This window comes from Mya arenaria, chromosome 13 (assembly GCF_026914265.1).
Source record: "Mya arenaria isolate MELC-2E11 chromosome 13, ASM2691426v1".
Taxonomy (NCBI): Eukaryota; Metazoa; Mollusca; class Bivalvia; order Myida; family Myidae; genus Mya; species Mya arenaria.
Window position 1 is genome coordinate 28,316,548 of NC_069134.1, and position 18,954 is coordinate 28,335,501.

Here is an 18,954-nt window from a genome sequence, read left to right on the forward strand (position 1 = left end):
TTATATAATCTCATTCAAAGCATGAGTTTAATTGTAGTCTCAGATGTTGAAATCTCGTGTGACGTTTCAACTTAAAATTTGAAAATAAACAACCATTTACAAACATGAAAACACATTAAATATTGCTAAATTATATTTACTGCATCATTCTCATAAACATTATGTATACTTGGAGCTATTATAATGAGAAGAATTGATTGTTCATCCAATTAATTATACAAAAATGTAACTGCATGCCACAACAATGCATCATCAAATTTCCATTAATTCAATTTCTTTGCTGATTGTTGGACATGAAATTTAAAAATGTTTTCATTAACAAAGTCTTTACCTTATAAGGTGCTGATAAATCAAACAAATTAAAAGCAAACAGGTTTAAACCTTTACATCCTTAAAGGGTGGAGGAAATAGACTTACAAATTATATTTGCACATTCACATTTTATTGATCACACTTTTTATTTTTAAATCAAAACACATCAATTATAGCAGTTTAAACATTTTTCATTACCTTTTTTGACTGTATATATCCGCACCATTTTGAAGCACTATTTGTTATTACAGCATTTCACCTTGCTGTAAAATTTCTCAACGAGCGGTCTTTAAATATTGAATATTACATTGATAACATAGTACTGTTGATGATAAAAACCACACCGACCGACTGAGGCTACACCTTTCAGTTGTGTTCAGCCGAATAACTTAGTTAAGATAATTTCCAATTACTAAGATAAAAATAAATTACTGCATGTACAACATGTTAAATCTGCAGCACGGCCAACAAACATGTATATGGGAAGTTTACGGTATAATTTAAATTTCACTTGCCCATAGGCATAAATTAAACTCCAAATTAAGCCTCCACAAAGTCACTAGTATGTCCAACAGTCATGTAATTGAGTCCTAATGAGGAGCAAGTAATCACTGTCGTCCGAAACTTGCAGACAGAGCAAAAAAAAAAAAACTTGCCAAAGGAGTCAAGATGGTGCCGAACACAACTATAAAACTCCAACCTTAACGAATGAAAGTCACCGGTTTATTCATTTATACAAATACTCCTCATACAAAGTTATAATAACATCTGCGTAAAAGCTCCTGTAACATTCTTCCGCACATTTTTTGCAAACTTTTTTGTACAATTTTCTTTTCTGAAGTATTTCCGCTGAATACAAAAAGCTTTGTAAAATGCATGGAATCTGATATGTTTGTCTTTAAAAGCCTCGCTGTCTTTATAAATATGTCTTGTGTTTTTTAGTTTCACATTTTTCAGTCACAAAAACTTCGTAACATTACAACTATGGGTAGATAAACCTATTATCAAAGATCTCTGGCAAAAGGGTATTTGAAACCTTGCCCAGTGATTAAAACAATTGGGAGTTAGCTCAATTTACCAGATACCATTGTTTACTTTTTCCACATGTCAATAAAACGTAATCAATAAACTTGATCAATATACAGCCCACTTTTCTATTCATTTTTTTTTCTTCATTCCTACTTGTAAAAGTTATGAAGTTTTAATATTAATTCACATGCAAGAATCTCCCTCTTTATGGAGTAAAACCAAAACTAGGATGATATATATAAAACTTTGAAGTCATTTCTTAAAGGCGCACAATACAGGTTGATGCCCATTTTTTTTTTTTTTTAATGCATTATCGTGTTTAACTCATTAAACTTTAATGATCAAAACCAATAAAGCATATGATTTAGATACAGATAAAAAATAATAGCCTCTAAAAAAAAATTTTTTTTTTTAATTGTAGCCACAAATTTCCCAGTTAAAAAAACACACTTAAATATCACTTATATTTTTTTTATCTGTACCTGATCATATGCATTTTTTGGATATGATCATTAAAGTTAAACACAATTATAAATGCCTTAAAAATAACAAATAAATCCCATCAACCTATATTGTGCGCCTTTAACATTAGTTGATTTTCTAAAAGTCATATTACCTTAAAAGAAAAGTGTAAGTGTTTTTCACATAAAAGTTTCTATATATTTCAGTATTTTAAAGTTATTAGATGATATAACCTGAGTGAGATAATTAACATAAAAAATCAATTAAGTAAAGAAATGGCTTACATGTAGGTTGTTAAATGAATACCTGTCCAGGGGTGGATCAAGGTGAGAGGGGATGTGGCTTGGGGCGCAGCTTTTAAGTGCACCCCCCTCACCCCCAATGAATAAAACTATTGGCTTTAAATCTAATGAGGGGTTTTTGGAGTCTTGCCCCATGAAATATTTGGTTAATAATTTACACAAAAATGGTGTACTTAAGCGTATTCTTTGCATAATCTGTCTACTATATTGTCTTAAAAAATCACTTGGGCATTTAAAAAAAACAAAAATGGTGATAAGAAATTGTCCAAAGAGATTGAAGGCTGTTCACCAAGTCATTTTTTTTATAAATCCCATCCTACCAGAAACCATATACTTTTTCAGGCTGAAACCTGTAACAAACTGTTTTTAGGCCTTATATATACTAACGAGATCTTCCATATCATTAACCAGCTCTTATCTGTACACAAAATAAACTTCAAAGCAGCTCGACACTACTTCAACTATCATTTTAAACATGCTAAAATATCACTTAACAGCTTATATAAAGCCATGTCAAATATTATACATGAGCACAATTCTTTAAAAATGGTGTTTTACCTCAAATTTCAAACTAAACGACTTGGCAGCTTATATAAAGGAATATGCCATTTATTGTACACGAGCACAATTACGTAAAACAAGTGTTTCACCTTAAAAGTAGCAGTTATAATGACTGTTTTTAACATTTGCGGATGTATCTAATATATTAAATGTTTATGTTAAATGAGTCAACATAAATTTGTTCTTTTTAATACATATTTTTCATGCACGTCATATTTACGATATTCCCTTACCACAAGCTGACTTACAACTAAATATAAAAGTTATGTACACGTCACTTTTGTGAAAATGGTCCGATCCATTAAAATGTTTAAGCAAAAACTTTATATGCAGTTTCATATTCTTGAGCGGTGAAAGTGATCTGCCTATATCGGATGCAAACTTTTCTGTAGCTGAAATATTTCATAGTTTGCTGCATTGACTGTTTTAATATCGGTCATACCAAACTTTGTCACTAGCTGCAGTTGTCAAAATTAGTAGAAGCCCATGAGCCCTGAACAGGTAAATTGCTTTCAGGGCAAAATTTTCTGTACCTAGTATTTCAAAATTTGCTCCATTCCAAATGCCAAACATTCTCACTAGCTGCACTGGTCAAAATTAGCACAAGCCCGCAAGCCTCACACTTGTTTACTGCTTTTCGGGCGTATTCAATTTTATATAGCAGGGCTTGTTGGACATTTTTAATGCTTATTCATTGAAAAGTCTAATTTAGATGACTCAGTAACTGAAACATATATAGAGAACATCATGTTAGAGCTTCAAATCTTAGAACTATTATATACAAACACATATTGATATTAAAAAGTTATAATAAATATTTTTACCTGCTTCAGAACAGGAAGTTTATATTCCAATCTTTCAATAATCAATGTACGATCATTCAACTATCCACATGGTCTGTCATTCAGAATAATTTCTTTCAGATATTTCAGACCTAACAATCTTAAATTTCACGTCGTCTTCTCAGGCGTGTCCCAATTATTATAGCGAAGATGTTCAAGCGTAGACGTAATAATGACTCATTATTAAACTTTTGGCTTGTCTATCAATGTCTAAAATTTTTACATAAAATCCCACCTTTGTATACATACCAGTGTGATAAGATTACAAATGATCAATACATATATGTACTATAAGGGATTATTTTTCTTCAAAATCAATGCTAAATCTTTTCAATGATTTGGAAAGACTTCATTGCAGGGGTGCGTTTAAGTACAACGACCTCAAATGCTGAAATAAAATTTAAACTTAAACCTGCCTTTGACCAAAATATCCTATAAAGAAATCCAAACTTATACAATAGATTCGCAGTCCCTATCAACTTAGGCATACCTTTGTAAACTTTTATGACAAGCGAGCTAAATTACATAAACATTATCGGAAATTATATCTTTTTTTACCACCATTCAAGTTGAATCGGTCAATATTAAGTAAAGATTCTTCAAAATTAAATCAATATTCTATACGTTACAAAATATAGGCTATTCTTCAGTGGCGAATTATAATGCTCAAAGAACTGTCGGTTTTAACTGTTCAATATTTCAACAACTCAGTCGTTTGTACTTTTGTTTGGGTATCAAGAACAATAAAAGTCTAACTACAATCAGTCTTATTATCTTATTTAAATTTAATCAAGTTTATTTAATTGGTATCTTAAAACTTGCCAAAAATGTGATAAATTTAGATATTAATTAAGTTAGTAGGTTACCCGATATTTGATATACGATGCAAAGGAAACCATATCTGGTGAGAGCAAGGTTCCAACCTCAATATGGTTTCCTGCGCTTGTATGTCCCATATCGTGTCACCTACTAACCCCGTAATGTACATATCACGCCGACAACCTGTTTACCATTTTGGTACGACATAATTCAGTGACCCAATATAGAAAAATATGGGATCACCGCGTGACCAGTCCTGGACCAATGGCATTGTGTCATTCATGAGAAAAAGTCTTCAATGATATAGTATGTACATTATTCACCTGTCAATTGTAACCAGCCCCCCCCCCCCCCCATTCCTGGGGTCCAGGGATAGTGGGGGAAATGGGTTGTGTTTTTACCTTTCAGGTGGCCCTGCAGTGTTGAGTGAATGCAGTGGTTTTAGTTTTCACACTGAATACAGCAGGATATGGGCCTTACCTAGTCTGCGCCTGGGGTGCAGGGGCATTTGATGGGAATTAAACCAGGGCTGTGGCTACAACTGACTGGTTAAACTCATAACAGCTTCCAATTCTGAATATACAGTTGTACACTATTATAAAGAAAATGGGAACTCTATAAACTTTTTAAAACTTCATAAACAATTCTAATATTACCTCTTGATTATCCTTGCATAAAAAACTTGTAGACTGTCTTGATTTAATTTACCCAAAACATACATGTACATCAACATTTTGATCTACTCATCACTGACAAAAATTCTTAAAACTCACTGTGAAATACAATCCCCAAGTCACAAATAAAAATTTAACCTACCCTTAAAGTATATGCTTGGTCAGTTATAGTAAAGATACATTTAACAATAGCTCCAACCCTTCTTTCAATTCACATGTACACAGTTTTACTATAAATTAAAGAATGGTACAAGAATGACTTATTTAACAGTATACATATAAAAGATTAACAGGTAAGTGCTGAATATGACATGTTGAAACAAATTAAATATATAAGTATAAAATTTACCTATAAAATCAAAGAATTACAATCCAAATATCCCCAGATAAGAATCACCTTATCCACATGTATCATTAAACATGCTTGTCATCTAATCATCACCTTTTGTGGGTAATCTACCTTGATTTTACAGGTAAATACATGTTCAAAGGGGGATAACCACTATCCTATTTTGTATTCCAAACACTTTTGTAATCTCCCTTGATTCAGAATTTAAATTATGAATTTAAGAAGCAATTTAACTTTATCAAATGCATTAATATATCTCTGTACGTGATTTCTTCTAAATTGAAAACAATCCAATTGAAAAAAATAAAATAATCAGGTACAGTTGGAAAGTTAAAGAAAAAGAGTCCTTAGTTTAGAAGTGACATAAATTATTAACCACTACAAAACCTTTTTCCCTTTGACCCTCAAATTGATATTTCTCAACAAACACATATATACAACTGTATCTTACCATCATTTGCACTGGTTACACTGATGGCCCTCTTCTTCATAGTGCTGGAGCTGATAACAGCCTGTCTTTCTGCCTCCAGCTGGATGTAGCGTTCGTCTGACAGTTCGTCTGGCGTTGTTATCTCCTTCTTCCTTCTCACCGTCATCTTCGGCGGTTTCTGCACCGTATCAGCAAACATCTGCGCCTTCGCCATAAAGTCCTTGCTTCCTGTTGGGCTCGTCACCGGTCCGCCTTTTGGCTTGGCATCATCAAACTCTAATACAAACTGATTGGGCGTATCCTTTTTCGGAGGCACAGATTCAGTCTTTACGACTTTTTCAACACTGACATAGTCCTCGTTGACAATTTCCTCCATTGTGTTACTCAATGGGTCGTTCGATGTCATGCTTGATTGCATGTCCTCGAAGGCGGAGTCTGGTCCAGATTGGTCGCTCGTTGGACTGTTTAGTTTCCCGTTGTACGATATCAGCTGAATCCCGCCATCATCATGATTAGTTTCAGTAGGCACGTAACTCGTTTCACGCTGACCTGGTTAAAATAAATTTATAGCATTTAACACACTGGAAACATCAATCCTCAATTCATAATTTTATTTCAACTAATGATCTTGCAAGCGGAAGATATGATTATAGAACTGATTTTATAAAATGCTTATGTTTCGTGCCACAGCAATCTCCTATCTGTAGATAAACAGTTGTCCAAAAATCTTAAGTAGGTGTGCATGCATATATCAGTAAAATTTACATGCAATAAAAATGCACCCTACTTCAAAAATATTTATAAGCATAATATTTTCACATCATAAAGTCCAATGCAAAACCCCATATGATTTACAATAAATTACAACTCAACAATAAAATGCCTATTTAATTAATATTAATCCATAGTAAAAAAAAGTGATTTAGTACATTCCATTTCGACTATAAGCAAATACATGGGCCTATTAATCCCTAAAGGTTTAGCATTGTTACATTAGAAGATCTAATTACTTTAAGTCAAAAGACCATATCAGAGAAAGTGTATTAAGCCAACCAGGTGTGGCTGCATTATTGAAACCGCCATACAATCTTTAGCCTAATTTCTACTATTAATGGGACTTTCAAAAACAGTGCAGTTAAATTCAAAACATGCTTGTCATTTTCAACAAAAAAACAATTGATGAAAAAATAGATCTGAAAATACAAATAGAAAATTGTGACTTGTTTACACTTGACTATTATTAATTCCATTTCAAATTAATTGTTTTTTCCACTAAAGCAAAAAAATTTTTTATTGCGTATGGGTAACAGCAGTACTTGGCTATTTGTCTCCATCATTCATTTAATGCTTTGAGTTATGTTTTGAATAAACAGATATATACTTGAAAAGAAAGTTCTATTTTCTTAAATTTAACCATATAAAAACAATTACACAACATGTGTAATACGACTAGAAGCATAACTAGGTTTTAAACTGTTAGTTCAACCATCTTTTTAAAGCCATGATATACTTAATGAAACATACTTTCCTTTTTCATATTATGAAACAGTAATAAAAGTATAACTATATCCATAAGCCATGCTCACTTAACCAAGCAAGTTAGTAAACTTTTGGGCATTTTTTTTAAACCTCACTTAAACGAGTAACTAACTACTAACTACTAAAACTTGCTATCTTATATTTAATATCAGAGAACAGACTTTCATTTGTACAGAACCGCCCTCCTCCCCAACCTCCCCAGACAATTACCTGGTGTAAAGGAACCTCTACCCAGTGACTGCCTTTCATCATCAGATAAAACTGAATCTGTATCTCTGTGCCCAACATCTATTTCCAAAGCCCCATTCAGATGCACATCCCCATCAAGTTGTCTAGTTGGTGAGGTCACACGCATACTGAACATTTCAGCTTTCAGATCATCAATTGGACTGACCACTTCTCGCGGACTGGCCTTTACAGTAATTTCAGGAACACTATCGGTATGTTCTGGTGCAGTCTCAACGACTTCAGACCTTACTGGCTCAATCGATTCAACTAAAACCTCTGCCATTTCACCGTTTAACTCCTCAGGCCCAGAACTCAAACTCTTTGGAGGTGCAAAGGTTGGAAGAGGGGGTGGGGCAGAATCCGGCAATGGAGGGGCGTCTGAACCAGTTGATGATATGTCTGATGAAATTGATATTGTATCTTTATTGTCTTTTAGTCTATCCTTGTTAGGGAATGTCAGAATCTTATCAAAAGCTTGCTGCAAGTCGTCATCAGCTGTTTTCGTTATTGTCACAGTTGTAATTTCCTCTACCAGACCATCTGGAGCATCTCCCATTGAAACTTTTCTCTTATTTGTTTTAGAAATTACAACATCTTCTTCGATATCACTGTCTATATCTATAGCGCTCTTCTCAGTAATCTCTCTATCTTGGAACTGGATCTTGCTTAATAAATCTGATTCAACAATCTTTCCTCTGGACTTGTTAATTTTTACTGGCCTAATTTCACTGTCATCCTGAGAGTCAACACTTTCTATAGTTTTCTTTTCATGCTCAGGAACTGTTTCTTGAAATGTAATGGTTTTCACAGCCACACTTTCTTCCTGAACTGGAATTTCAGACTTAAAGCTAGGCAGCTCTTTAATCACTGCATCGAGGAGAGAATCTTCATTTTCAACAGCACTTGGCACATTGTCTTCTACTGTAGATTCAACACTCACAATGTTTTCTATATTTACAGTTGCAGCAATATTATCTTGCTCATTGTTATCTTTGCTGTGAACAATATCATGTAAAAAGGACCTATTTTCTTCAGATTTTTTCTTTCTTCTTGGAGGTCTGTTAGGAGTTACTGGAGTCTGTTTGGGAGTCTCTGTGGTTGGTTCAGTTTTTGCTAGACTGGCCTGAATGTTCTCAATTTGCTCTGGTTTTGTTTCATTAACCTCTTTCTCAGTGTCAACAATGATAGTTTGTTGCACTGCTTTAGGTATTTTCGACTGTGGCAAGATGACTGGAGTAATGTCCACAACAGTTGGTGCGGATTGTGCCTGCTGAAGACACGGAGGGGGTGGGGCAATTTTCCGCTTTGTTGAAGGTCGCTGTGTAGGGGAAATTGGTGAACGAGGTGATTTTGATTCCTGAGTATTGTTGGAACGAGGTGAAGAGGCACTTTCAGGAGAAAACGATTCTTGATTGTCCGTTGTCACAGAGAGTGGCCGATTTGTCGATTTTGTTCCCTTCTCCCGTCCTGTTCTTCCAGGTGCAACTGGTATTCCACTAGATCGATCTGAATTGTCAGAACGTTTGTCTAAGTTGAGCGAATGTCTTTTGCTTCTTGCTTCTCTGCTCGCACGAGAGTTATCATCTGAGCTCGTAGGAATGTAGCTCCGACGTTTGTACTCTCGGTCGCCGTCTGCCCGCTTGTCGCTATGGAAACGGCGCTGGTACTTGCTCTTCTCTAGTTTCTCCTCCTCAGCCTGTGCCTTCTGTTTAGCGAGGTAATCGTCAGGGTTACGCTGCAAATACACAAAAAGGAAGTGGTTAAAATACCAGTTCATGTTATACAACAATATATCAACCATACTGTGATACATCTGATTTGCCGCAATGTATGTACGGCCAAATTCTTGACACCCTTTAGTTCTTCAAAAAGCGTCATAGAATAAAACAAAATTACCCAAAAAACTGAAATGAAAACCATTTGCTCTGTTAAAAGCCATTTTTAATTAAACTATGAAATATTTCATGATTTTAAATCCAGACATTAAAACATAGCTGAAAAAGAAAGGCTGTTTTCACAAAATTTTCAATTAGCATTTCTTTAAGAATTTACATTCATAAACCTTAACAAAGAAACCTTGAATATTGTCAAAATGACAACAAGAATAGAATGCAATATATTTAACCAAAATGTGAGCAAAAAAACACAGTTTTCATTCAAAATATATCGCAAAGAAAAAAACTTCATTAACAAAGTCACTGCTGTTAAAATTATATAGTCCCGATCTGAAAAAATCATCATTGAAAATGTGATAAAAGCCACATGTTCAAATACACATAACTGTCCTTACTCCACAAGTCAAACATATTTCTTTCAAATTTGTAAGTTTGCATAAGTATGACTGTGTCTATTGCATATCTCTATGGTCATTTTCTTGTTTACCTTACTTAATGTCTATGATTGTTTTTTAATATACTGACAAAGGTGTACCGGTAATACCCAAATGTTTAGATATAAAATTTAAAAACATTTCTGTAATTTTTATATTACTTATTTTGCATGTTATGTAAAAACACTTCATTTTTAGAAGTGTTTTTAATTATAAATCTTAATTTTCCAATTATAAGATATAATTCGCTGTATTTCAGTTGTCATAATTGACTGCTTCTGCTAGTATTAAAAATTTAAATATGTTGAAGAAAACCCCACTTTTATCTATAAAATAGTAATTTCATTTCACATTAATTTTACTATTGGTGAAAAAGGCCCTTTTACTGAAAATACCTTTGAACCTGTATTATAATACTAAATAGTCCTGATACCACAGTGATTAAACTGATATGAACCAATGAAAAGGTACGTGTCCAGTCCAAGGAGAAATGTGTCCATTAGTCAGGCAAAAAATCTATCAATAAAATCAATCTATCACCATAAATTTTCGACACAAGCTTGTAATCATATATCAGCAGTAAATGTGCGATGAGGTATCAATCACTGTGTTAATGATGTTTATTCATTTTTCATCACTGTCAAAATGTCAAGAATCAATGAATCCTTTTACACCCGAAATTGTGTTATGCCCACGAAAATAATGGTCATGGTCATTCATATTACTGTCAATTTACTTGTCACATTAATCAGCTAAACAAATTGTTTATGTCTGAAATAACTTTCCAAATACTCTGTTCAGGGGACGCTATTCTATAACAAGGCAAGAAAAACGTATTTACAAGTCAAGGGCCATAACTCTTCTGATTCGCCAATCTCTGACCAAAGCCGGTTTCAAAGGTAAAAGTAAAAAAAAAAGATCAACTCATTCAAAAGGGGGATTTAAATCCTTATTAACAACAATATCCATTTGCAGCATAGTAAAGACCACAGTTGCAAGGACAACAACTCTATATAATATCTACAAATATAAAGAATCACAATTCCAAACTATATTTGCTAGATGCCAAGGACCACACCTCTGTATTATTTGCGCAGTTCCAAAAACAACAATGGTACCCATTGATATAATGTGAAACTCCTTAAATTCATTCAAAGAATTTAAACTTCTTCAGATCTGCTTTAATATATTAACTTTTCGTCAAAGCATTCATCATAGCCCGCATACATCAAGTACAAAGATAGTACATGTACATCAGAATAAATATGTGCAGTGATGTTTCAAACAAGACGTTAACTTGCAGCATAAGTTACTAACTTGAAACCTAATATTGAAACATAATTTTACCAAAACTAATTTTTTGGTAAAAGGTTTTTGCTGTTTCTTCATTATTGTCAGATACTATCAGATTTCTGATGGGCAGATTGCAATATCCTTCCAGGTGTTAAATTGTTATTTTCTACTCAAGCTGTCTCCACTAAATTGATCCTATTTCAAAATTTTAGTTTATCCAGTTTTTTGAGTTTGTTGTATTGTCACAGTGTTTATATAAAGTTTATTAAAGTGTTTATGTTTGGTTCCCTAAATGATGGAATCCAGAGGCTGGGCACGCCTGGCTTTGACTAGTTTGTGTCGAAGACCAAAGATAAATGTTAACTTTCTTAGGGTACAGCACGAAATGCCTATTGAATGCCTCTATACTAGTCATTATGCACACGATATTTTCTAAATAACTCCTGTAAATAGACGCCAAATGGCAACATGTTAAGCCCATTGAAAGAGTCTTTGACACAGACATAATGCTTTCTTATGCAATTGCATCACAGAATAACATGGAGTTGAACAATAAAGGTATATGTGAAACTACACCTCAGCATGGTGAACCTCTATGGCAAGTGTTGTTTTTTTATATCTTATAATGCATGGTCAAGATACAGCCCTAGCAAAGTTCTCATTTTGACATTTAACCACCAAGTGTGACCTTGATCTTTGAGGTACAAGGTAGGTGTCTTGTGCGCAACACACAATCTCATCATGGTGAACCTTTATTGCAGTTTGTTTTTTTTAAATCCTATGATGCTTGTCAAGATACAGCTGAGACAAGGATCATTTCAACCTTTGACCTTGACCTTTGAGTTACAGACCTGGGTCTTGTTCCCAACACGCCATCTCATAATGGTGAACCTTAATGGCAAGTGTTTTGAAAATCCTATATATAATGCATGGTCAAGATATACAGCCCTGACATACATAGAATTGCCATTGTGACAACTATGTCTTGCTCACCGCAGGCAGGCTCAACAATCAAACAGCCAACGGACTAAATGGAAATTTAGTAGTATGTTTCGTCACTTAATTGGAACTTGACTGTAGTAGTCAGCTTAATGGATTTTTGGCTGTCTGAGTTATTTCAAAAGATAAAATGTGAATAGGTTCTGGAGGATCCCATAAGCTGAGGCATGAGCCTGGAAACTAAATCTCATCAAGTGTCTGTTAGGCCTTGAACGGTGTGGGTCTAAGCAGGGCCATCACCAAATGATCGGCTACTGGGCTTGACCCTCTAGTTTTCATTCTATCATTGAAATCCTTTCATATGTGCAAAACTTCATCTCTTAAATATAGTAGTTGTAACATCGTATTTTCACAATGTTTTCTTTCTATTAGCCATATGAATTTATTGAAATCATTACATATGTACGTGCAACAAAAGAGACTTCGTTTTACTTGAAACAACTTGAAGCTGAACAAATTTGTTAATCGCCTGCTTGCAAACGCAGCATAATTATAAAACACATTCTATTTCACTTAAATTCAGGGAATCATTCACTTCTTAAAAATATGTTTATACAATTAATTTTCAATCAATCATAATTAGGAAAATGTTATTACACATCAAATAATGAAGCCTACAATATTGTAACTATGAATACATTAACCTTTTTTCTAAAATGTAATTTTCTACCTACAAAACATCTATTTTTTGCAGTTATTCAAATGACACAGTCAGTCACATAGATGGTAAAAGAAATAAGACACCGTAGAACGCATTATCCAAATTTCTTTATTTAAAATGTTTGTCGCTTTGGTAAAAAGTTGAACCAGGTGTAATGAAAAACATATCTATTATTTAGAGTTTATGAACTTCAACGAACATTTTATCATATTTCATATTAATCAACCGAAACAGCATTGTAGGTACATTATTAAATAAAATTAATCATTTTTTCATGGATCTCTACCTGATAATGACGCCCTTCTAAGGAGGCTGCCATATTGTCGTGTTTTTTTTTGTTTCTTTAATCCAGTTGTCGTATCTTCTTTTCACATCTTATCTTTTAAAAATCCTGTCATTAAACTATTGTTATCCAATTAGATCAAGACGACGAGACATCTAATCCACGATAATAATACGTTACGATCACGATAACAATACCTTCTGATTCCTCATCACAAACGCTAGATTGTCGATAACCTCTTACACCTATCCATTCATTCAACGCAAATTTAAAGCGAAAAAAAAGACGGGGATTTACACCCTGGCCGCGGTTATGAATACAGTTACTGAGCCATAGAGTTTAGTCCATCGTCTTTAATGCAAAATTGAGTAGGTAATATTTACATACAAACATCGAAAAATTCATGGTTCACGGAAGACTACAATGGAAGTAATAAACATTGTTAAAATTTACGACCGCCTAGCAATGAAAACCCATTTTAGAATGGAGCTCAACATTAACGCTTTTCAAAGTAATCCATTATTTCTTACATCATAAAATTAACGTAGATAGTAGGAACAACACAAAAGGTATATATATTAAACTGTTACAGCTATATATGTTGACAGATAGGACATGAATTATAACAACACCTTTGACATGAGAGAAATAAAAAAGATATTAAAACATATGCAACATTAATCTCATATCCCATCATTATATTTGTATTTTCACAGTCACGATAATTAATACGCAATATGCTAATTTCTTGATAAGAGAAAACTTCAGGTAACTGGTGAACAATTATGTGAATTTCGGATGCCCGAGCCCTATTTCTTTAAACAAACTTGTAATTTGTGTTAAATTCTTATTAAGAAGAGTTTTAAGACTTTTAAGAGGTTTTTATGTGTAGCGAAAGATTACATAAAAGTTATACCCAAAATAATATTACAAAGAAGCTTTTTTTGATCATGAAAGATCATTTCACATACAATTTCAGTCTGAATAAACAAGCTTTTTTGGTCTTGAACGATGGCAAAGAACAAAACATACAAACTGCAATAACTTATTTTCTGTCACTTATTGTACATATAGTGTAATTAATAATCAACAAGCACCTTATTTATTTCCAATGCATGGCCCAATATATCAGATACCTTAATTCATATCAGAATGCAGTAAAAGCATTGTTAATGACCTTGAATATCTATTTCTTTGCAATAATTATGTAAATGTGCAGAGCGTTTGGTTGCAAGATTATATCCTCATTTCAATAAAGACCATTAGGCTTAAGATCGTAACTTTCCAGGGGTAACTTTATTATCCAAAGCATTTAATTCTACGAAGGCACAATTGCCAGAAGGGTGATGCCATCAAAGGACAGGGTGCAGCACCCTTTCATAACACTTTTGATAAAACCTTAAAGTGACACTCTTATTCAAAATCAATACATACACATGTTTAACATATATTAATTTTTAGTGATAAACCTTTAACTACTTACTAAATAATACATTAATGGGAAATATTTATAACTGATAACAAGTTTGTGAATCTGTATTTAATAACAAAAAAACGCAAAAATATTATATGATTGTTGAATGCTAAAAGATTTACTGTGGTCTACTATCATAAAATCACATAAGGTAGAATTACCGTGTTTTATGCACATTTCTTTCAAATTGAACACGGTATCCTTCATAAGAACCATTGTTTTCGACCTTTTTGAATATTAAAACAATTGTATTATTTGTGGTAAATCTTATTTGGGAGTAAGAGTGGATCTTAAAAGACCTACAAAAACCTTTACAACAATATTTAATTTGAATTGTCACAAGTCTGACTTTAGAAATAGTATGCATTAATACATAAATACCTTATCTTTAGATTTCACTGGAATCCGACTTTTTCTGCTCATATTTGCGACTTAATTTCACATTAATCAAACAAACTGATTATCACCATCAAAATTTCATATTCATTTCTGCCGGCTTTCACAAACTCCGAGAAAAGCAATCAATGGTCTATCAATAAGGAATCGAACAACAAAGGTATGTCTATATTTGCAAAAATACTGTCAAAATTTAATGCCATATTCCAATATAGGGCGCGACTAGTGGAGTGTCGCCTGAAGTAGCCTTTGACGAAATTCTAGATGCCAAATAGATTACGGACCACTGATATTGAATACTTACAATGAAATGCTCACTTGATTGAAACTGTTCAATATTTGGTAAATTTATAGAAATAAGCTAAAGATCAGGATCATTTAGACAGTCTATTAATGAAAATATTATATCAGGATCACTATAACAAGGTCTATTTATGAAAGAATTATCTATACCAGTACAGAATTAAATGCAATTCAAACAAATTCTTCACAACTGGTAAGTCAACAATGCCACAGAAGCGCTTCTAGAAAGAAATCAGATCTGTCTATTAACTCATTTAAATGCAAGATCTTCTCAAAAATACAAATATTTGGAGAGAGAGACTTATGTCACTTATAAAGTCATATTTGTTCAAGGTAAATTCAATTAGCATTTGTTAATCTTACATTTTTATTTCACGTTTACATAAAAGAAATAACTTTTGACACTTTATTAAATATGCATACCTTTACTCAAATGAACTCATTAAGACAATGGTTCTTAAAGCTATTGTATACACTTGTATACACTTGCCATAACTCATACAAAATAATGCTCTTTAACATTGGGTCAGTCTGCTAACCATTCACTTGTCATTACTTGTACAAATGTTCTTAGGAAGTGGGTAAATTGCTTATCTATACACTTGCCATTAATCATACAAATGCAGTTTGGCATTGGGTCAGTCTGCTCAAGTATACACTTGCCATAATTAATGCACATCAACTTTAGGTCAGTCTGCTAAAATATACACTTGCCATAATTACTCATACAAATGCACATCAACATTGGGTCAGTCTGCGTCTAAACCCTGGCTGTTATTCATACAAATGCACATCAACATTGGGTCAGTCTGCGTCTAAACCCTGGCTGTTATTCATACGGATGCACTTAAACATTGGGTCAGTCTGCTAATCTATACCCTTGCCATTACTCTTACAAATGCACATCAACATTGGATCAGTCTGCTAATCTATACCCTTGCCATTACTCATACAAATGCACATCAACATTGGATCAATCTGCTAATCTATACCCTTGCCATTACTCATACAAATGCACATCAACATTGGATCAGTCTGCTAATCTATACCCTTGCCATTACTCATACAAATGCACATCAACATTGGGTCAGTCTGCTAAAATATACATTTGCCATTACTCATACAAATGCACTTAGAAATTGAGATGGATTGTTACAGTCTTAGATGTTGCATGGGTCTGTTTGCCACCATTGTTCTCCCTGTTTTAAATATAGTTATTAGTTATATACAAAGACACTGGACATCAATAAACTTAGTATAATAATATGACATGTCTGCTATAATCTCCATGTTGTTGAAGGCATTATGCATCAATGACCAATTCAATACCATAATTCAAGATTATTCAACAAGAAAATTACATGGTAAGGAAATGCCCACGAAAGACATCGGGAAATTACTAGATATTGGTATGTTGCTTTTAAATACAATTTTATTTACTTTCAGCTGAGTGGACCTCTGAACAAGAAAGGAATGGTCAGGAAGCAGTTAAGGGAATGTGTGAACTGTTTGATTAACCACTAGCTGACCCATCCATGTTGACAATAAATGTTTGCATGAACCAAAACAATTTTATTCATCCAGGCTAAAAAGGAAGGGAGAAATAAAACACCAAAACATGTGATCTTTATCATGACTGGAAGGAGTAAAAATATATTTTTTAAGAAGAAAACTTATTGAAAAGTGCATTTAACAAAACACCTTTACTATAATTTACAACACACACCATTGAAATTGAAACATTTCTGAATAAAAATAAAACAAAGAGCAAATTTACCTTTAAAATTGATGATTTCAATTCATGTTTTCCAACAAGAGGAATAAGCCTGTTTTAATGTAATATAAATATAATAATACAAAAAAACGGAAGAAATTTACTTTTAAAATGGATGATATGATTCATGTTTTTGAATGAGTATTCTTAAATCTTTTCTACATTTAATTAGAAGAAATGAAGATAATATAACAAATGGAAATACTTGTAATTTTTACCCAATCACTGTGTGGTATATGTGAAATTTCCATGGCAACTATTTTCTGCATATTATGTCTCCATCACAACATAGGATACCAATATCAATTTTATGGCCATATTTAGAGGCATATAATGTGCTGTTTTTCTACGTGCAAATGATTAATACTAAGAATATCTAGCAAGTTATTCCGTTATGCGAAAATTGGTCCAACACCGCAACACATGTTCCCTTCTGGCCGGCTTTGCAAATGCCAGCGCCGCTCATAATCAATGAATCAACAATGATTGGCTCTTATTTCATCAAATCATTCTAATATACACTTACAGGTATCTATGAAACATGGCCATTCATCTATCTTGTGCGGTTAAAGAACAAAACAAGCTCCAAATTTATTGATGACATTAGGAATTTCTATAAAGACAAAATTATATGAAAAATTGAAATGTCATGAGATAGCCAAGCCTGAGACTAATATAATTTAGCAAGCTTAATTTAAAAAAGAAGACACTTCTTCAAAAATAGAAACAACTGGAATTACTAAAGAATAACATTCTACGTGATACATTTCTTATGCAAACTCCTCAAAATCCCCTAGTGTCTGTGTTATTAGTACATAGTGATAAAGTCTATATATATACATAGTATTATGTAACAAAACATGATTTCAAATAGCCATGGATAATGTCATCACCTTGAAAATTGAAACATTATCCTACCCATCAACAATGTACAAATTTGATATCATAATTATGTAACAAATATGAAATACAATCCAAGAATGTGGTTTTGCAAAACATATCAAGAAACTGATACATCAAACTAGGAAGTTTACCTGATAATTATGGAAAATATTGAGTCTCACAGAATCTGATGCAGATAAAAAGCTTCCAACAAAAATCTAGGAAAAAGATTGAGGTATTCCACTTGAAATCTGTCAAAACACTTTGACCTAATAGGCATGTGACACTCCACTGATTGAAATTAGAAAAATTTAAAAATCAACAAAAAGAATCATGGAACCTATTTGATGGAAAATTCTTCAGTTGCCGAGGGGAACGAGAGAAATGGCGGAAAACAATGACTATCGGTCACTCTACACCTCTTTCAATAGGCTAATTTCACAAAGAGGACATTTTCGAAAGATTACCAGCTTTCAGGGGACTCTGAAACTTTGATAAGCTTGAAGAGTGACGTCCTCATAACAATAACTAAAACGAGATAGGAATTTGCGTGTGAATGCGGCATTTTGATCTACAAAAATACTGTTAATTTTTCTTGTGATGTAAAGAGACGCAAATAACCATTGAAATTCATCTTTCTGAGAAAAGAAATTGAAGCTCTTTCTGTTTTTCAAGCGTTAAAATAGTACATACATCATTGTATTATCTAACAAAACATAATTCCAAAAAGCCATGGAAAGATGTCATCACCTTAAATTGAAACATTATTCTACCTGACATATAATACTGTATTCAGTAGTGCAAATTCAGATCACAAATATGTAACAAATATGAAATAAAATCCAAGAATGTGGTTTTGCAAAACATATCAAGAAACTGATAGATTAAACAAGGAAATATACCTGATATATGGAAAATAAGTTTCACAGAATCTGATGCTGATAAAAAGATTCCAACAAAAATCTAAGACAGATGGCATTACACTTGAAATCCGTCATAACGCTCTGACCACA

General features: G+C 33.1%; 1 protein-coding gene across 2 annotated transcripts in view; it reads right to left on the reverse strand.

The window, feature by feature from the left end:
- Positions 1–18,954, reverse strand: part of LOC128215553 (uncharacterized) — an 84,872-nt gene that overhangs the window by 22,602 nt on the left and 43,316 nt on the right. For both annotated transcript variants that reach the window (XM_052922238.1, XM_052922239.1), the window contains exons 14-15: positions 7,530–9,282; positions 5,802–6,329 (exon numbers count right to left, since the gene is read on the reverse strand). In XM_052922238.1, the coding sequence (XP_052778198.1) occupies positions 5,802–6,329; positions 7,530–9,282 (2,281 nt within the window). The remainder of the gene's footprint in view (positions 1–5,801; positions 6,330–7,529; positions 9,283–18,954) is intronic.